This window comes from Myotis myotis, unplaced genomic scaffold, assembly GCF_014108235.1.
Source record: "Myotis myotis isolate mMyoMyo1 unplaced genomic scaffold, mMyoMyo1.p scaffold_m19_p_18, whole genome shotgun sequence".
Taxonomy (NCBI): Eukaryota; Metazoa; Chordata; class Mammalia; order Chiroptera; family Vespertilionidae; genus Myotis; species Myotis myotis.
In genome coordinates, this window is record NW_023416322.1 from 13,314,867 (window position 1) to 13,336,302 (window position 21,436).

Here is a 21,436-nt window from a genome sequence, read left to right on the forward strand (position 1 = left end):
CACTAAGGACATCCTGGCTTGGAACCCAAGTGTTCCGACTCTACAGTCCACATTTTACCCACCTCTCCCTACTGCTAGGTTTGGGAGGTGAGTAGAGGGAGGATCTCAGAGGTTCCGTGGAAGGTCTCATAGGTCCTGAACATCACTCCCTGATCCTCCAGGAAAAAGGGGCTTGGCTTTGATTTACATTTTGTTGTCCTGAAAGAATTATGATCTTATCACTCACATCATCTGTTCCCTTCCCCACTCCTGTTCCAATACCCTGATTTTATTATCTTTATGGCTTGACAGTCTAATAGATGACTTTAATTCCACAGAAGCCCTCACGATGGAGGATGACAAGGAAAATATGGGCTCTGTAGAGATCATTTAAAAAACAGGCTGTGATGATTCAACAGGCAAGGAGATGCATTTCTGAGCACCTGACTTTGCGGTCTCTCCATCTTAACAACCTCCCGCTAGAATGTGTTCAGGGAGAAAACTGAAGGCTTCCCAATGCCATGTATGAGCAGCGCTCTCTCCGAGCCTCCATGATTTGACCTCTTCTTTAGAATAAAATTCCCTTTGGTTAAAGTGAGCTAGAAATATACATACAGCATTCAGGACTGTTCACTATGGCAACCTCAGTTTCGGAAAACAGGCATTTAGGAGGCCCCTGCTTTGAAAGCACCAGTAACTACAGTCCCAGCTCCCTCCCATACTCACCAGGTTGGGGCCTTAGCAAGCTAAGAAAAATCCATCCTGGGACAAATTAACATAAGCAAACACTGGCAAAAACACACTCAAATACACAATAATATTAGCTTTAAAATTAAAGGCCCACGCACAGAATGAGACCCACCCTCCCAATTACCTGCGTGCCAATTATCTGGTGCACTGACTGCTGTGAATTACCTACCCACATGTCTGTGCTACGCCATTGAGTTGTGGTACATTTCCGCCAAGTCCTATGGATGAGCTGGAGGACCCAATCCCCTCAGCTAGCATCCGGGCATGACCTTTCACCCAATGTTGAAGGGAAAGTAGGGCCCAAGTGAAACACCGATTAAAGGAAGGATCTGGTTATAAGCACAGGGGAGCAAAGCATGAACTCAGACCTGCAAGGGTGGAGGAGGCTGAAGGCGGGAGAGGGGACAGGCAGTAGGAGGAGACAAATGTGCATGTGCTGAGTGGTTCCTACAGGTATATGCCACATTTATTTATTTTTTAATTATTATTTTTAAAATATATTTTAATTGATTTCAGAGAGGAAGGGAGAAGGGGGGGGGAGAGAGAGAGAGAGAGAGAAGCATCAATGATGAGACAGAATCATTGATTGGCTGCCTCCTGCATGCCCCCTACTGGGGATCCCACCCGCAATCCGGGCATGTGCCATGACCTGGAATCGAACCATGACCTCCTGGTTTATAGGTCGATGCTCAACTACTGAGCCACGCTGGCTGGGCTATATGCCACTTTTAATGTCTGCTGTTTTGAAATATGTAATCTTTTCAATACACCTAATAAGGAGGAACTTTTATAAGACCCTTGCCACAGAGGTTTAGAATAGTTCAGTAACTCGCCTAAAGGCGCACAACTAGTCAGTAGTCAAACCAGGACCAAAGCTGGTGGTCTTCCCAGTAAGTTACTAATGTCATGGCCAGGTTGGCCTGCTGCCTAACCAAAGTGAAGTGTGCCATGCCTCCTCAGCATACCCAGCAGTGTGTCCTTATGAGGGGAAATGTCTTATGTCTGCCAACCTGGGATATTACTGTGATTTCATTGTGCAAGTTGCTGGGTGTGCTTGAGGGTAGAGATGGACACTGGAGATGCTCTGGAGACAGCCCTGGAAAATCAACAGACAGGGAGAAAGCAGAAGCCAAAGACTGCCCTGTGGGAAAAGCTGAGAGCCATACTTGACGGAGGGCGACCCCGGGAGGTGACGCTGTTAGCAGGAGGGGTATGAGCAGGGGTTTGAAACCTGCCACTTATCAGCTGGGTGACCTTGAAGAGTGATTCTCTCCTCCACAGGGTCCTAGTTTATTCAATTGAAAAACGGGGCTGCTCCTGTACTCTTGAGAGGCTGTTCTGAGGCTTTAATAAGCTGACATAAAGCACATACTGACATTGTGACGTAGCTTGCCCGGTATCTGGAGTTGGTAAGGGTGTTGCTATTAATAGTGTGCAAAGCTCTGGCTGTAGTTAGAAGATGACCCGGGGCCTGGAGGAAAATGCCAGGAGAGCCTGGGTCGGGGATGAGGGGGGCTCCACTTCCCTCAATTTTCATGGACAACTACATACCACCTCCCTCAGAAGAAAGAAGACGCTGTGCTTTCCTCTTGGCAAAACCCTGACTCCCTGGTGACTGACCTGAGATGTCAGACCAGCCTCACTGTCCTCCCCGTGAATGGAATGGCCAACGGTGTGTGAGGGCTGACCTCCGCACTGGCAGGAGCTTAAATGACAGCGAGGCCAGCACGGCATCCACTTTCCAGGTCAGCTGGTCCCTCCTTTGCTGCAAGAGGGGCAGAGAACCCTGGAATAAAACTCACCCACAGAACATTCGGCAGAGCGAGCACCTGCATAAACAAAGTCAGAGGAACTGCCTTTTTTTATTTTCCAAAAAGGCTCTGGATAATAAAGAGTCGAGTGGAGCAGAGTGTCAAGCAAACAAAACAAAATCATAATAAGCGGACCCTGTGTGTAAAAGCTTTGCAGGTATTATCTGACTCAACCCTCACAGTTACCCTACAAGGTGGAACTTTCATCACCCCCATTTCGCAGATGAGCAAGCATTTGGAACCCACAGGAGGACTGAATGGCAGAGGCAGGATGCAGACTCGGGTCTCCTCTGGCTCAGTGCCCACAGGCAAGGAAAACCAGAGGTCAAAATGCTGGGTTGGTCTCGGGCTCTGCCCCCTTCATCCCTGCCTACTGGAATAACCTCAGTTGTCTTTTGGGGAAGTAGAGTCAGGTGACAGTGCCCTTCCGGAGTTGGGTCCCAGGAGCTGAGCTGAGAGCTGGGTTTCACACACGTGGGTTTAGGAATATAAGGATGAGGCTTAGATACAGAGGCCAGAGCAGGCCGTGAGCTGTGAGAAGCAGGAAGAAGCCTGGTCAACGAGCCATTTCTTGTTCATTATTAACCCCGCTGTGGTATTTGTGAAAGAGGGTGGCAGGGAAATGCAGGTGAGAGTAGATGGCCTCGAGGCACCTTCCAGCGCGGAACTGCTGCTGTGCCCTGGAAGAGGCCTGCAAGATCAAACAATCCCCCAAGCAGATGTCAGAGGCACCGTGTTCTTAGGAATCTTTGCAAATAACACACTCGATTTTGCCAAGATAGAAACAACCACAAGAATGCACTTCACTTTGCCAGAAAAATATTAGCTACAAGGATAATTCATGCATGTAATGTTCTCATCTTTTATGCCCTATGTAGCTAGAAATTAATTCTCAGAAGGACACAATGAGAGACTACAATGGCAATACCAAAACGACAAGCCTCTTTCCTCCAAGAAGAAGAACGGCTGCCTCCTTATAGACAGGATCTCACTAAAATTCTCTTGCATCCATACCAGACTCATTGGCAATTGCATGTGAAAGGAAATTTGAAGGTCACTAATTTGACTCTCCATTGGATGCCTAAGTCCCCTTGAAATGTCTCTGAGGGGTCCCTGGGGGAAGCCCGCATACCTTCAGGACAAGAAATCCAATTTCACTCAAAGCTGCCTATTGCATTCATTGGGCAGCTCTGATCTTTCCAAGATCTCTCTTATACTGCCTGCACCTTTAATTCTCGTGGCCACACAGACCTGCCTAAGCTTCTCCACACAGCCCTTCAAACCTGTGGCCCCCGAGCCCTCTCTTCTGCAGAGCTGTCAATCATTCTGGACTTATAAACACAACCTGACCGCTGAAGTGTGGTCTTTTTCATGGTCAGTCCTCCTGGTTTTTAAAGACAGATTAGCTCCACAATTATCCCAAGATGATTACTCCTCCAAATAACCCAAAATGAACATTTTTCAACCTATATTACCAGCAACACTGAAAGCTGATTATAATCAACTTGCTTTCATAAAAAGAAGAAATACATCAGAAAATAGACTTTAAGAGATGCTACTTGGCTAAAAGTATCACCAGCGAGCATCCCATGTTCGCAGATCAAGAAGGAAGAGCTGTGAATGCTCTCTTCTCCACCCCTGCCCACTCCCCACTGGAATTTACATGACCCACTTTCAAATCACAGAACCAAAAAAATCACCTGGCCACAAGCTCGCATGTTATGATGTAGAAGTCCAGAGATCCCCTCCCTTTCTCCTTGCCATCCCCAAATGTTTAGTAATTCTCTGCACTGGGTTAGGCCCTGGGACATCAAGGCACCAAGCCCTCCCAGGTCCCCGAGCAGAGACGCACTGCACTCATAGGGCAAGGCAAGGCAATGCAAGGGATTTAAAATACTGGGAAGCCTATTGTTGGGACAACCCAATGACAGGCAGGCAGAATCTTTTACAAAGGACTTGGAAGACAAAAGGCAGTTTCCTTTCTCTGCCTTTGCTCAAACTGCCCCTCCAACTGGAACACCTGCTCTCTCTCTCTCTCTCTCTCTCTCTCTCTCTCTCTCTCTCTCTCTCGGCAAACTTATCCTTTAAGACTCAGCTCAGGTATCACCCCATGACACATTCTCCTCAATTGCCCCTTTAGCTGTACTCCCCCTTTATGCTCCCACAGTCTTCTGTGAAAGACGCACTCCCTGTACTTAGCGTCATGTGCTCCCTGTGGCGATCTTCCCTATGAGATCCAGGTTCCTGGAGACAGGCGTTGAGTGCCATTCAGTTGTATATGTTTGTCTAGTTCATTGGTATGTGCTGGGTTTGATGAGCGAAAACAAACATTTCAGCAGAATCTGAAGGGTTAACAGGCATTTGTCTAACACAGAAAGAGAGGAAAGAATCCGAGGCCCAGGAAGCGGCCTTCAGAGGCGCTATGCCCAGGGGGTGGGTGGCTGTAGAGCTGCACAGAGTTCCCAGGGTGGGAATGTTCAGGGTGGCAGAGGTGGGTGTGGGAAGAGTGACTAAGCTTAGGGCTTGAGGTTAAGCTTGGGCCAGATGTGAAGACCCTATAAGCCATGCCGAAGTGTACAGACATTATCCTGTCGTCAGAGTGGGAGGGAGTCATCTTCACAGAGGGGAGGGGCGGATCTGATTAGTTGTTAAGGTCACTGAAGTGGCCACATGAGAAAGCGCCACACTGAGGACAGATGCAAGGGGTGTTTGGAGCCTCGTGCACCGCCCAGGATGTGGGGAGGGTCTGTATAGGGGCGTTGTGTCCTGAGAGCTCAGGGAGAGCCCAGAGGGGGAAGCACAGTGTGGATGCAGGTTGGGAAGCCCAGGTGGAACCAATGGGGCCTGATGAGCAGGTCACCCAGGGTGTGGGAGGGGGAGAAAAAGCATCAGGATGGGGTCGGGGCTCCTAACTTGGAACCTCGGGGCAATACCGACAATGCTAACAGCGATACGGAGCTTGGGGGGTAAGATTCTGAGATGATTCCAGTAGGTCCAGAGCTACATTGGTACCAATTCAAATAAAAGAGTTAAAGTGCAAGAAAATCAATCATGAAAACCTAGAGTACAAGACAAATCTTTTGATCCTCACAGTCAGATGGAGCAATAAGCTCTATAAACAACTTCATATGAGAAACCTTTTGGTTCCCCAAACTACTAATATTCCTCAACTAGTGAAATTGGCATTTGTATGTAAAACATTCTCTAGGCCATCATATACCATTTTCTTCTTATTTTCTGGACCCAACTATATCATTGTCGTACCTTTTAAAAATTATTATTGGCAGCTGGCTAATGTCCTCACACCACTCAGGGGGTCCCCATCACCAGGGAGAATTCATTTTCATTAATGGAGGGGCCCCATACAGCCTTTTTTTTTTTTTTTTTTCCTTTTTTACTAACAATTTCATATTTACTCATCTTTCCTAAATGCCAGAAGGTCTAGATATTGTTGGGAGAAAGCACAGAGACACACTCAGGAATGAATCTGTTCTGCTCCAAACCTGACCCATCTTTTAACCTAATAACATTCTCTCCCCCCCATTTTATAGTAAAAGCTCCAAAGAGCAAGCAGTGAACGGAACCCCTATAGAACCAAGGGTTCCACTTAAAGGGACCACGGCAGGACCATCCTGGCCATGTGGCCATCCTAAGCGCGCACGCACTGCTCCGGGTAGAGAGGAAACTGAAACTGCCCGCTCACCCTCTTCCTCAAGTTGTAGGTGAGAATGAGGTTCCGGGAGAAGGAGTGGGAGAAGGCCGTGTAGAACTCCAGCACTTTCTGCAGGGCGTCCCGTTTGATCACGTGCAGGTCACAGTAGGTCAGGGCCCTAACGTTGGCACAGGACTGGGCAAGGGTGGCTTCCTTCCAGAACACATCTCCAAACACATCTCCTTTCCCTAAGGAGAGAAAGTGGTGATGAGGAAGGCGTCGTCTAGGTCCAGGAGGGGTCAGCTATCAAGGTGGTTCCCCCGTGCTCCCCAGAAATGCTCCCCAGAAATGCTATCCATTTATTGTTTGGCACCTTGGGCTCAGAAAGGGCAACAGTGATTTTCATTTAAACCTTAACAACATGCAATTTAAGAATCTTTAAAATACCACAAAATACATGTCAAAGTTTTAATCAATGACTGGGATCTAACATGTTATCCCCTGAACATCCTACGAGAATCCCCTGTTATTCTTTAGCACACCTACCCCACCCCCCCAACCATTTTTCCAAAACCCAATCATAATCTGGAATTCCATTATGTATTTGTTGGCTTATTATCTGTTGCCCAGCATGAGAATTCATGCATTTTATTCCTCCATGTAACACAGTACCTGGCACAGTAGGAGTTCTCTCCATACTCAGAGTCCAAATAGAACTGAGGAAGGAAGGGGAACTATGGATGTACATTAGGCTATTGTGGGGAGGGTGTGGACTCTTCAGTGGAGCCAAGAACAGGCAAGGTCTCTTCTGTTTAGGATGATCTGTGTGGATGAAGTCAGGGAAGAGTGGGATCCATCTCTTCCCATGGTCTGTCCACTGCCCCAGGTTCATGTTTGTATGCGGTGCCATTCCTCACCCTCTCGCCCATGCCTCTTCCGCGCGCCTCACCCTTGCCAACTGCCCTCTTGGTAGTATAAAAATATAGGCCCTATATAAATGGCATCTCCAGGACCCTAAATGCTTAGCATTCCATGACAGTGTATTTCATAAATCAACAGAGTTCTAATCCCATCTAACCATGTTCTGGGTCAAACTTCTATCAGTCTCTAAATATTTAGTAAATATTTTTTTAGTAACGATCTCATATTTAGTAAAAAAATATTTGCTTTTCACACCGGGGGATATTCTTCCTACCTTTCCCAGTGGCCAAATGTACATTTTTTAATCCTCACCTGAGGATATGTTTATTGATTTTTAGAGAGAAAGGAAGGAAGAGAGAGAAAAACATTAATGTGAGAGAGAAACATTGATCACTTTCCTCTTGTATGTGCCCCAACCAGGAATTAAACCTGCAACCCAGGTATGTGCCCTGACTAGGAATCGAACCTGCAACCTTTTTGGTGTATGGGATGACGCTCCAACCAACTGAGCCCAGCAACCAACATTTTAACGTATGTCTAACACAAAGCCTAATTCACTCCTGGCACAGCCTCTGGTTATAAATAGCTTGAAGTGTTGTTTATCTTGCCTCTACATTTTCAGCACAGATAAACACAAATGTGAATCCCCCGGGAGCCAGAGAGGCGTATGCAGGGAACAAAACAATGCTACATGGGTGACAGGTAACCCTGACAACCCCTGCCACACTCCACAGCTGGAACCCAGGTACCATGACGCAGTATGATCAACAGGACAGCTGTTTTCCTAATTCAGGCTACAAAGGCAATCAGACTTTCCAGCAGCTGGACAGGAAGAACATAACCTTTTCTTAAATACCCAACAGTGTGATTCTAGGTATATAAGTACTCCTTGGGCACAGGCTTCTCTGAGCACTTCTACCGTGTGGGCTGAGAAACAAGTGCACTAGACACATTTCTGCACAGTTCTCCTTGTGTTCGTGAAATAATGTGCAGTTCTGATTTTGACATAAACAATAAATGGAGGGTAGTTTCCTACCACAAAAAAGTATTTCACATTGAAAATCATGCAACCCTTCTTCCTGGCAAGGCAGCATTTTTCATCTAGATCATGTTAGTGAGATTTAAGAATCTGGTGTTGGAGGACCTGCCAGACTCAAAGCAAACCCAAGACTGTTCTGGCAAATGAGAAATGTGTTTGTGACCCATGCAACTTGGGGAAAATGTCAAAGGGCAGGATACAGAGCATCTGGCAGGCTGCTTGCAAGTTACATCCCGGGAGGAATGACTTCCCAGGTCAGCTTGCCAATCAGAAGCAAGGACAAGCCCTACACCCACACTCATCTCTCATTCCCTAGCGTGATCACCGAAGAACAAAAGGTACCCCCATACACTGGGGAATCACCATTTAATTGGCAGCATTCTTTCTCAGTGGCTATAAAATATTGGTGTGTCTTACAATCTGTGGCATCTTCTAGTCAGTGAAATATGGTTCATAACCTTTGAAGACACCATTCTCCTCTCCTTATCTTCTGCGATGCCCCTTCCTCCCAGTCCCCCCTCTGCTGGAAGTCCACCTCAGCCTCCCCCGCATGGCCCATTCCTCAGGACTCTGCTCTAGACTGTGTTGCTTCTTACCCTCCCTCCCCTCTCTCCTTGGCTTGGCTCAGCCGCTCTCCTGGCTTCACTTGCCACCTGCATCATGATGATCCCCAGGTTTATACCTTGAACCTAGATCTCTCTTCTGAGACCAGAATCGCCCACTGGACACATTCACTTAGGTCAACCCACACGGAACCTGCCTCCCTCCCGGGTAAACTCATACTCCGGGGTTCCTCATCCCAGTGAAAGTTGTCCAAGTCATTCCAGACTCCTCCCTCGTCTCCACAGCCAATAAGTGACTGGGCTCTGATCACTTTATCTATCAACTATCTTTTGAGCCTGTCTACGTTTCTGCCATTAAGTCGGTTCAAGTCACTCTCATCTCTCAGCATCCTCCTGGCTGGTCTCCCTGTTTGCTATCCGTTCTCTTCACAACAGCCAGGGCGCTCTTTCTAAACACAAATGTGTTTCTGTCACGTTTTTGCTTTCAGGTCTTTGTAGCTACTGTCCCTTCTGCCTGGAACACTCTCTCTTTCATCCCCTTCCCCAGCCACCACCACCCTCCTGCACCTGGTGGAATTCAGTTCATTATGCAAGTCTCAGCTCAGACACCACCTCTGTCAGGAAGCCTCCTTTGATTTCTCCTGGCTGACCTGTCTTGTAAGTTCCCATCGCATCCTGTTCTTACTCCTATCATAAATCTTGGCACTGTGTTATAAAACCGCATATCTACTTGTCTGTCTCCCTGGTGAGACTGTTCGTTCTCCTCCAAGTGTGCCTGTTTGGTTCAGTGTTATCTCTCCAGTCCATAGCACTACACCTGGCATGCTATGAAATGAACAAATCAATACATCAGTGAAAAGATGGGCCTGAGGGAATAAAGATGGGTAAGGTGAGTCAGGATATGAACGGCTTAGAGTGCCTCAGGATGGACGAGTTTAAGGAGAGACCTGGTCTCCAGTCCAAATGCAAGAGCCTGGGTGTCTACATTGTAGGAAGCTGCATTGTCAGCCTGACTCAATAAGGAATTTGCTGACCTGCTCCGAAACATTCCCATAATTCACTCTGATCCAGACGGATGCTGAGCTGAAAATTTAAAGACATGTTTAAAAAGAAGAAATAAAGATTACGAATATCAGAAATTACCCAGTGACATACATGTTCTCCTTAAAGGAATTAAAATCTCACTCAAATACGGGTCACCAGCCTTCCTGTGGAGAAGGTACTGAGCATGAGCCAACAGCACTGGCACCTCTACCTGAGTGGGGCCACCCATTAAAGCAAGGGTTTGGAAACATCATGACAGTTCTCCTGTTCGTCACAACCACAATTAGATAAAATTAAGTTAATCAGATGTTCCTCCACTAAGTTATACACCGTAAATCTTCCATTGAAAGCAGGGGTTAATTTTTCAAGATCACTATAGATAAGAATTGAAAATTGACTTGATTTTTACCTTTCTGTTTATAAAAGTATATATGTGCAGTGTAGAAAATAATTGAAAAATAAGTCCACCATCCAGAAAACATCAGCTAACACTATGGTACACTTTCCATCTTCCTCCTACTCATACATGCATTTTGTGATTGAAATTACTGTTACTGCATATATATTTATATATCCTGCTTTCCCCCACTTAATATTATGTTGGAAACATTTTGCATGCCAATACAATTTATATCTTGATTTACCATAATTTTTGATTTAACCAATTCATTCCATCTGGGCACTAAAGTTATGAGGATTTCCTTTAGAAAGACCTACTAACTCTCCTAACTACTGTGTCTTCAGGGACTGCAAACCCATTTTTTTAAAATTGCATAAGCAAAAACAGAAGTAGGAAAGAGAACTTCATCCCCACGCCCATCCTCTCTTGACCAGGTAATGTATTCATTACCCGATACAAATGTTTTTGCATTTCCGAATGACTAGATTATTCACACTGTACCTCCTTGCTTGGAGTATGGAGTTAATATAATTGCTTTGGTTGATGGAATAGCTATATGAATATTAATGCTTGGTTGGAGTGTTTTGAGAGACACTGAAACAATTTCCTCCCCTTGTGCTGAGTATGAAATCACCTATGACACCTATTTTATTATAGGGCACTTCAGCTGGTCCTCTCGGTACGTGGAACAATGCACCATGGGAGATGGCGGCACAGGAAGTGGGGGGTGTCCCCCTCACCCACTCCAGCTACAAGAATTTTGGAAGCATCTCTGTGAAGGACTTAGCTTCTCCGTCTCTAAAATAATGACTGTTTATAGGAAGCAGTTGCAGTTTTTTAAACTTTTGTTAGGTAGCCATTCTGTCTTCATTGTCTAGCCAGCCTCCCCCAGTTCAAGAATTGGTGTTTGTTTGTGTTTTTTTTTTTTTTTTTTTTTTTTTGGGGGGGGGGGTAACACCTACTAAAAAAAGTGTCATTATTTTCTTATTGGATCAATAAATAAAAGGAATGCTGTTAAGACTAAAAATATATGATTCTTTCAAATTGTATCCTAAAATCTTAAAAGGATCTGTGAAACTTGGAATGATGCCAACTTCCTCAAGAGTTACTTTAAAAAAGAAATGTACTGATTTTGAAAGTAGCACATGCTCTTTTAAAGAAAACCTGAAAACAGACAAATACATGAAAAGGAAATGAAAATCTCCTACAGCCTCCCACACCAGAGACCTCCGTGGTGACATGTTGATGAAGATGTCTGTGGGCTTTTATCTACGAGTATGTCTCCCCACATAGCCGAGATCATGTTGCATGTACAAACTGTGTTTTACTTACCTATCGTAAGAGTTTCTAATAACATTTAAAGTTCCTTGTGAACATTTTGAAGGGCTACACTCCCATGTCTTTTAAAATGTTCTAAAATACTTGGTCATTTAGAAAAACATTCACATGTTTTCTCTGTACCTCTCTTTTTATTATTGTTGTTGTTTTCCCTATTCCTTCCTCTGAACCCTAAGTCTCTGTCTTAAGTCCTGGCTTCTTTTCCTGGTTCCAGACCCACCTTTCTGAGTGGCTGTTGAAAAAAACTCCACCTGGATACTCATCTTAAATGCAACAAGTCAAAACCAAGCCACCACCTTCCTCTCTCTCCATCTCTTCCTCTGGAGGCCTCTTTCTGTTACCGCTGCCGCCATCTCCCTACTTACCAGTACCCCGAGGTCAGCATCACCTCTCTCACCTCCTGCTACCTATTCCTCATATCCTATCATTTACAACCTTTCAGACTCTCCTTCCACATCTCATCCACCCGCCCCTCCCATCTAAGGTTTCCAGATTTAGCAAATAACCATATAGGACACCCAGTTAAAGCCGAGTTTCAGATACATGGATAATACTATTAAGCATAGTGTGTCCCGTTCAATGTTTGGAAATATTTAAGCTAAAAAGTACTTGTTCTTTATGAGAAATCCAAACTTAACAAGATGTCCTGTATTTTATGTGGCAACCCTACCTCTCTCAGTTTCTACTGCCTCTATCTGAACACCTCTCCTCTCCTCCATGAGCCCTAGTCACCTACTGACCTCCTGGTCTCCAATTCATTAATCGTTACAAAACACAACTCTAACGCTGTCACGCTTTACTCACCACTGTTGGTGGCTCCCTACTGCCTCATTCTTCATGCTGACATTTAGAAACGTCCACAGCCTATCCCTGAGCTGCCTCTCCAGCCCCAGGCCCCACTGCTGTCCCTCAGGGCTCTCAGCTCCAGCTCCAGTGCTGGACTTGTGGTTATAAAGCACAGCTTCTCCAGGCCTCGGCTCCCACCACTCTTCCCATCTGAACGCCCTACCTCCTATGTCCTACTCCTGACTCCAACTTCACAGAGCCACCACCCTAGGCTGGGCCCTCCTTCCCTTGTATATAGATCACTAGTTGTTTATCCTACCATTTTGGCAGGTCAGAAATCGTTGAAAATTGACATATTCATATGGGTCAGGCTAAAATAATAAAGAGCTTGCTTCCATGCTTTATAACCTCCCACTGAGTCATCATCTCAGCCCTTTCCACAAAAAAAAATATCCAGTAGTGACTGTCTACGGCAACGTTCTCAAGGTTTCGTCTTCTATGCACATTCAGTGGAATCACCCGAGGGAGGGAGGGTGTGTGACACTGCGGGTCCCAAGGCTCCAGCCTAGAGCTGCAGAATCAGAACCCACGGGGAGGGCCTGGGAACCAGCACCATGAACACGCTTTCCAGCTGAGTGTCATGCTCACTAGCATTTGAAAACCACCGGCCCACATGAAAAGTCTTCTCAGGCTACCCTACTTACACTGGCCCCTGAATGTGCCTCTAATGACTCCAGAGGCTCAGGCTGCTCTTCGCACTTTAAGAACCAGCCTATCAAACACTCCTCCTGGTCTCCCCAAGCCCAGTCCACTACCTCCTCCATGAACATTTCCCTGTTCACTCCTGGAAGTCCACAGAAAGAGGTACCTGTGTCACTTATTGCCATTAATTATGCATTTATCTCCCCCAAATGGGATAGAACATTCATCCAAGACTTTTGTCATTACTTCCCCCACCCCAAAGAGGCTAACACCATGTTATGCTGTGATAGTTGTTAAATAAATAGATGCTACATTAATATCCAAGCAAGGTCAATGAATCCAAAGTAACTATTTAAAGCAAAAATGAGCATATCTTCCAAATTAGGGGGAAAAAAGACTCCATCTGGGAAAAAGCATTGACACGTTTACATGTCCATTGAAGGAGAATGTAAATCCTCGTTCAGTAGTGGCAGGACTGTAAGTAGAAAGTGAACTCCGACGATCTTCCCATCAGCCTTCCTCATGACTGCTCCCCTTCCTTGGGCTCTGGCCCAGCCACAAGTAGAGAAGAGTTTCCTGTACTTGAGAGCCATCCCCAGATCTGTTCCAAAAAGACACTGCAGACTCAACAGACTAAGCCCATCCTCTTTATCCCTCCTCCTCCTCCTCCTCGTCCTGTTCTTCCTCCTTCGGCTCTATTGCCTATTTAGTCTCTGCCAGAGACTATTCCCTCTCTTCATCTCCCACATCCTGGAGGTTCTCCCTCCTCTGATATCTCTGGACTCTGGCCCTTCTTCCTCATCTCCCTCCCACCACCTTCCTTAGGCCGCCGTCATTCCTTACCTGAGCCTCCTAGCCAACCCCCATGCCTCTGTATTTGTGGAACCAGATCTTCAAATCGCTCTCATGTTTAAAATGTTCTCTGGGACCCTCATCCTATAAGATAAAGTCCAGACCCTCAGACCATGGGGCCTTTCACAGCCTGCCTTTCAAATCCAACTGAACTCAATTCAATTCAGCAAACAGCCGGTAGTGCCTTCCATGTGCTGGGCCAAACGAGAGGTACGAAATCAAATGTCCTCAGCTCACAGGAGAGACAGATGAGTAAGCATGTGATTGATGCAGTGCGATGGGCTTAGTATAACCACCGGGGGTCTTAGAGACTTAGCCAGCTTGCGGTAACTCCTGCAGGGCCAGGGCTACAGTTGAAATCTCCAGCTCAGGTCCAGGACTCTTTAAACAATTTTTAAAATATGTTTTTATTAACTTCTCAGAGAGAGGAAGGGAGAAGGAAGAGAGAGAGAAGCATCAATGATGAGAGAGAATCATTGATTGGCTGCCTCCTGTACACCCCCTAATGGGGATCAAGCCCGTAACCCAGGCATGTGTCCTGACCAGGAATTGGACTGTGACCTCTTAGTTCATGGGTTGAGGCTCAGCCATTGAGCACACCAGCCAGGCAGGGCTCTTTACGTTACTCAAGGCAGCCTGGCCAAAATGACCTCAGACTTGCCCAATAGAATGAAACAAAACACAAAGAAAAGATCCAAAATGATCCATGATTAAAACACAAATTAAGTATTAAAATGTAAAACCCATAAAAGTTACTACAGAGACACTAAATCACAGTGGAATAAGATCACTTAAATACCACATTTATAAGCTGGAAACACAGGGAGCTGGACCACATTCAAGCACAGCCCCGATGAAAGCCTGTGACTCATGTACTGTGGCCAAGTAACACACATAGATAACAAGTTACTTGCAAACGCTAATAGTACTAGTTGACCAGGGGCAAAAATGGGTACCTGTGTCTTTTTATTCTGATGTCTATGAAAAACTAGAAGAAAATTATGTTTTAAAATATCATGAAAGATGCAAATACTGAAGTCTTACATTTATTTTAAAGAACCAAGAAACTAAAATTGAGAAAACATTAAGTGATTTATAAGAGCATTCCAAAAGGAGATTTGGGAGGGTGTCATCTCAAAACTAAGGCAGAGAACATCAGAGGAAAAGGAGATCTTAAGAGACCATCTAGGATATTCTGTTCTCAGGATCCAGCATGGCCTTCAGTCCAAGAGAGATATGGTCTATGTTTGTGGGACCATGTTTTTAAACTGAAGACTGTGATCAGGTCAAGAAAGCAATTTAGTGGGTCATGACAGTCAATTTCTTTTTAAATGGAAGGTAATAGAATCCAGCAGAAAATGCCAGTTGTATCAGAGGGAAGGAGGGAGCAGGGAGTGCGTAGAGGTGGGCAAAGCGGGGGGGGGGGGGGGGGAATGGGGACATCTGTAACAGAGTCAAAAAAATTAAGTTAAAAAGTAAGCACTGAGTTTTATGTATAATTGTGTGTGCACATGTTTAGGAGCTGATGATGCAGTAAACATTTCATATGATGAAGTGTAGTCCAGGTTTGAAACACGCTTTTCTGACACTCTCATGCTAAACACGCTCAGCTATGAACAGTGACCTTTCTCCTCATTCTTGGCGTCTGTGCTAAAATTAAACAGAGGATGGAGCGGGGAATGCAAGTACTGAAAGGAGGGAACAAATTAGCGGAATGTAAATGAGTGAACTGCTAACAAGGGGCTAGAGACCAAACAGATGAGATAAATGAGCTCTGGGCTTGTTTCTAAAGACTCCTGCTCTATATGACAAGTAACGATGACCCGGCTGTCCCCCTTCCTCATTGGAGCACTGGATACACAGTAGCTGCTCAGTAATTACTTGTCCAATGAGCCTGTAGCACAGTGGTTCTCAACCTCCTGGACCTTTAAATACAGTTCCTCATGTTGTGACCCAACCATGAAATTATTTTCGTGGCTACTTCATAACTGTCATGTTGCTACTGTTATGAATCGTAATGTAAATATCTGATATACAGGATGGTCTTAGGCGACCCCGGTGAAAGGGTCGTTCGACCGCCAAAGGGGTCGCGACCCACAGGTTGAGAACCGCTGCTCTAGAAGCACCTGCATTCTCTCTAGGATAACAGTTATCAAGCAATGTGATCGTTGCTTTTTAAATAACGTCGGCCTCCTCCACTGAAGCTCCTTGAAGGCTGGGCTAATGTTCGGTCCACAGCTGCATCCTCACCCCCATGACACTGTTTAAGACATGTTGGCTGGATTGAACTCACGGGCATGAAGTGGCAATAAAGATCGAGCTCTCATACCCATCTGATGCTTGAAAACCTGTTTAGGGAACAAGAGCTCAGAACTTAGGCTTCTAGAGAGCAGATCACTTGGAATCTCTTCTGTGTCTTGGCCCAGAGGTCAGGGTGACTCCAAGAGCGTATATCATCCTTTTTTGGAATAAGTGCCTCTTGAAATCTCCTGGCTGCTGGGGACGCATGGAAGATGTTTTTCCCTAGTCTGGACAGCTTGAAGGCAACAACCACTTTGAACCCATAGCTGCTGAGCTATGTCAGAGGCCCCGTCCACATGGCTAACTGGAGCAGGCAGGGTGCTCGGGAGGCCTGAGGCAGAGGGCTGGCTTTGGAGAAGCGGTCAATTGACCAAGTAAATCAACAATAAACCAAAGCCGGTGCTTCCCCCCAAGAAGTCCAGGCGGAGGGGAAATGGGACATGTCTTGGACGCAGTCATTTGCCTTCCTCACTCCTCTGCAGCTCTCTCATGCTTCCATGGCTAGGAGTCCACACCCAGCTCCTAAGAGTGCCGCTGTTTGTGGCACATCAGTAAGGGTGCCCTGAGCATGAGTCTATAAGGCAGCTAGTATTCCTTGGAAAGCCATATGGTGCTATCTGTGAGGGGATGGAGGATAGATGCCCCACACTAAAATGTCAGTTCAAATTCAAAGGAGAGCCGACTAGGCACTAGTTACTCTTCTTCTCAGGCAGACACCCCAGCCGCTATTACCAACGGCAAGTCCCCTTTACCAAGGACACTTATTGGAGGCAGGCATATATGTCATCTCCCTGCAGCAATGTTCAATCGACGGCTGTACCGTTCCTGTGCCCTGTTCCTCATACACGTCAAACCTCACGTCTCTGTGGATGAGAAAGGCAAGGAACAGAATAACTCTGCCTGCAGAGTTCGCTGGATACCAGGAATCCAGAACACTTGTTTCAGCCTCCACCCCCCTCCCAGACTCTATCCCAGTCTCCAGCACATGCAGAAGGAATAGAAATCATCCTCGATTATTAACCTGAGCAGAATGTAACCACGAGGGCAAGTTCGCCTGGGGCCAGAGGAGCAAGAGGAGGGCTGCATATTCATGCACTCCAAGGTTAAGCAGGAGCAAAGTTTGGAATTTTTTTTTTAAAAAAAAAAACACTGTCTATGTCTAGATACTTAGTTTGAATCTCAATTCTAACTCTGGTATAACTTAATCTCTCCCTGCCTCAGAGTCCTGAAACATCATATGTAAAAGATAAAAATATATATCTACAATGTTTAGCAGGATCTGGCAACTTAATGGACCAGCAAACTACACAAATTATCACTAGGACTGCAGTGTTGCAAAATGGATCAGCAGAGGATTTGGAGTCTGAGGGCCTTCAGGAGGCTGGCTCATGGGCCTTGTCAGCTGTGAGGTTTTGGGAGAGTTTCCTAACCTCTCTGAGCTTTCATTGTCTCATACACAAAATGGGGATCATGCAATCACTTCATGGGGTTACTCTAAAGATTGACTGAGAATCTGCAGGAAAAATGCCTGGTGCAGACCAGATGTCCTGCCCACCCCAAGAGGAGACGTGCCCCCAGTAAAGAGCTGCCCTGACGCCACCTCAGAAAATCAGATGAATCTCTCAAAGGTCTGATGCTCAACGTGCAAAATACCAACCTGTGCCCCCTCGTTCCTATCTGCCTCCCACATTCCCTATGCTGGTGTATGGCCGACCAGCTTTCCTGTCATCCAAGTGAGAAACCCTGCAGTCCTCATTGACTCCCAACAGTACATCCAGTAAACCCTTCATCAGGTTCTATTGAGCCTACTGTTAAAATACTAGTCACTCCACTTGCTTCTCTCCATCTGCTCACCAGCAACTTGCCCCTAGATAACATGTCTCCAGCCTCATCGGCCTGCCCAGCCTTCCCCCTTCTATCCACTCTCAAGCTGCAATTACATAGTCCCCTCTCTGAAGTACAAACCGGATCGTGCCTCTCCCCTGCTTTAAACCCTTCTTGGGTTCCCCCACGTAACATCCAAGTCCCTTAGCGTGGATTCCAGGTCCTACATGATCTACCTCGTCCATGGCTCATTCCCTAGCCCCGTGGTCGGCAAACCGCGGCTCGCGAGCCACATGCGGCTCTTTGGCCCCTTGAGTGTGGCTCTTCCACAAAATACCACATGCGGGCAGTGTGATTGAAACTTCGTGGCCCATGTGCAGAAGTCGGTATTTTGTGGAAGAGCCACACTCAAGGGGCCAAAGAGCCGCATATGGCTTGCGAGCCGCGGTTTGCCGAGCCACAGTTTGCCAGCCACTGCCCTAGCCCCATTTCTCCCAGGCCCCTTCTGGTTCTGTGTGCTCCAGCCACACTGATGCGCACACAGTTCTTCAAATGAATCATGCTCTCTCTCCGCAGGGATTTCACACATGCTCCCCCTCTGCTTAGAATACTCCTTGTCCCTTCGCTTCTCCATGCTAACTCATTCTCAATCTTTATTTTTCAGCTTACCAGTCATTTCTTCCAAGAAGCCCTCCCAACACTTGAATACTGGTCCCTCCCACTGTAGGCAAATGTCTCCTCAGTAGAATGGGAGTCTCTTGAAGACAAAACCCCTTTTTGTCATTGCAATACCCCAAGTGCCTCAGACTGCGACTACCACAAAACAGGCACTCAAATATTTGTTTGTAGGATAGATGCATAGATGCCAGCTAACAATGGGTGTTGCCCTGTGGTGCAATCTCTGGGTGCAGGCAGCAGTGGCACTGAGCTGCCCACCGCAGACACCAGAAGGTTTCCTTCCAGCAAAGGCAGCACCTACCTAGGATGGCCACCACCTCGTCGTCCTGGATCACCTCCAGGGAGCCGGAGACCACGAAGCAGAGGCTGTCAACGCTCTCTCCTGCGTGGTAGATGAGGTCCCCCGGGGCGCAGTGCACCGTCTGGAACTCCATGGCCAGTGCCCGCAGGCAGCCGTCGCTGGCCAGCCGGAAAGCAGGGTGCTCCTTGAACACCTTGCGGTTCAGGTGCACGCAGATGTCAGCTCTCATGTCCTTGGGACAGATCTGCAAGACCTGGCCAGGCAAGGGAAGAAACAGTGTCAGGGCCCGCCTCGCTGTGGCCTCCAGCCCACTGCCCCTTGACACCTGGGGCAGAAGCAACCCCCACTGGGCTAGACTGCACTCGAGGTGCTGGCAGACAAAGAGAGCCACAGTCCCAACCTCATGCTGCTTACTTTCTTTGGGAGGCAGTGGTCCCCAAAATCTGTGTTAAATGCTCAAATGAGGCTTCCCAAGAGTAGAAGGGCTGGAAGAATGGGGGACTCTTTAGGTAGCTGGGGAAGACCTCTCTGAGGAGGTGACATTGAAGCTGACACCTTCATGATGTATCAGAGGGAGCCATGTGAAGAAAGAACATTCCAGAAGAATAACAAAAGGCTGTGAGGAGACCTGAGCATAGCCAATATGAATGAGAGGCAAGGGGCAGGAGATGAGGTTTCCGGAGGATGCCAAGCAGAAGAGCATGTAGAGCCATGAGGTATGAAAACCCTTTGATTTATTCTGTGTGATGGGGACACATTGGAGGACTTTGAGCAGGGAAGTGACAGGACCTGACCTATATTTTAGAGGACCATTGCAGCTACAGAGGGGAGTTTGAGGGTCCTGGCTTTAGAGAACAAGAATGGAGCCAAGGAATCGAGCTGAGGGAGGTTAGCTAGATTGAGGTACTCGCCTCTTCCCTCCCCATCTGTACGGCAACCACCACCTAGACCAGTGATGGCGAACCTATGACACACGTGTCAGAGGTGACACGCGAACTCATTTTTTTGGTTGATTTTTCTTTGTTAAATGGCATTTAAATATATAAAATAAATATCAAAAATATAAGTCTTTGTTTTGCTATGGTTGCAAATATCAAAAAATTTCTATTATGTGACACGGCACCAGAGTTAAGTTAGGGTTTTTCAAAATGCTGACACGCTGAGCTCAAAAGGTTCGCCATCACTGACCTAGAGAATTCTGGAAAATGCCAGATAAGGATAAAATCTCCCTCTCCCATGGGAAGGTGGTACCTGGCCCTCTCTGCCTCCACACTGTGCAGATCCACACCCTTATGAGTTCTTCCCGGCCAGCCCCAAATATAAGCCTAGCCCCTGAGACTCTTCAGGGAGACTCACTCCCTGAGTGTGTACTTTCGCTTTAATAAAACCTCTGTGCTTTACCGAATCTTTCTGTCTCATTCTCGAATTCTTTCTTGCATGGAGACAAGAACCTGGACACTGCCACAGGGTTGAGGCCTCCCGTGGCCTCCCTGTGAGCCTCTGGCATCAAAGTTAGGTCCCTCCTGCAGGTGTCCAGGTGAGGCCTAGGGGACTTGGACTGGAATGCTGGCAGTGGAGCCAGTGATAGGGATCATGTTCAGAACTGACATGATCTGCAGCCACACGGAATATGGGTGTGATTTAAAGAGAGATATAAAGTAATATTTACTAAGCACTTACCATATGCCAGGCATTGCTAAGTATTTTAGAGTGGTTCCTTCATTTCATACTTATTTATAGAGCATCTGATTATATGCCAGGAATCATTCTAGGCTCTGAGAATGTAGCAGAGAACAAAATAGACAAAAATCCCTGCCCTTGTGTAACTTAACATCTAATGGGAGGAGACAAATAATAAGCAAAATAAGTAAAATTTAGCAGTAAGTGCGGAAGAGAATAGGAAAGAAGGGAGGGAAGGTCAAGGGGATGTGATTTTACATTTTTGAGTACTCTGTGCATTCGCTAATTGAATCCTCACATGACCCTATGATTGTGCCACTTGTCCGAAGTGGCACCGCCAGGCAGTGGCGGAGCTGGGATCTCAAGCTACATAGTCAGGCTCCTAGCTTATATGCTAACCACTCCCTCTACAATGTGGCTGCCCAACACAAATGGGCTTGCGGTTTGGTTCTCAGCATTTAGGAAACCGAGGCAACATGGGAACTATAAGAGGCTCTGGGTCTCATCTTTTAAGGAATGAAAATTTCTCAGCCTCTTCCAGGGGGAGAAATATTTCCTTGGACAAAATATTTGCAAGAAGCCATTGCATAGCCTCCTCCGTATTAAGGAACACAATAGCCCCAAGTGGACTTGTTCAGAGAAATTAGAAGTGTTCCTGAAATAATCCTAACACACAATCAACCATGCCCAGGGAGGACATTTCTCCCCCATCCCCGCGTCCCTGCCTTAGCGCACAGGCCATTTGCCTCAGCGTCTGTGCTCACCGTGGAATTTGCAAGTCCCTCAGCCTCCCTCAAACCCCAGCTCCAATCTCG

The 21,436-nt window shown here is 46.6% G+C and overlaps 1 protein-coding gene across 1 annotated transcript in view; it reads right to left on the bottom strand.

Moving 5' to 3' along the window:
* Window positions 1-21,436, bottom strand: part of KCNH1 (potassium voltage-gated channel subfamily H member 1) — a 255,884-nt gene that overhangs the window by 51,379 nt on the left and 183,069 nt on the right. Inside the window, exons 9-10 of the mRNA XM_036343690.1 lie at window positions 18,942-19,194; window positions 6,244-6,440 (exon numbers count right to left, since the gene is read on the bottom strand). Of these exons, the coding sequence (XP_036199583.1) occupies window positions 6,244-6,440; window positions 18,942-19,194 (450 nt within the window). The remainder of the gene's footprint in view (window positions 1-6,243; window positions 6,441-18,941; window positions 19,195-21,436) is intronic.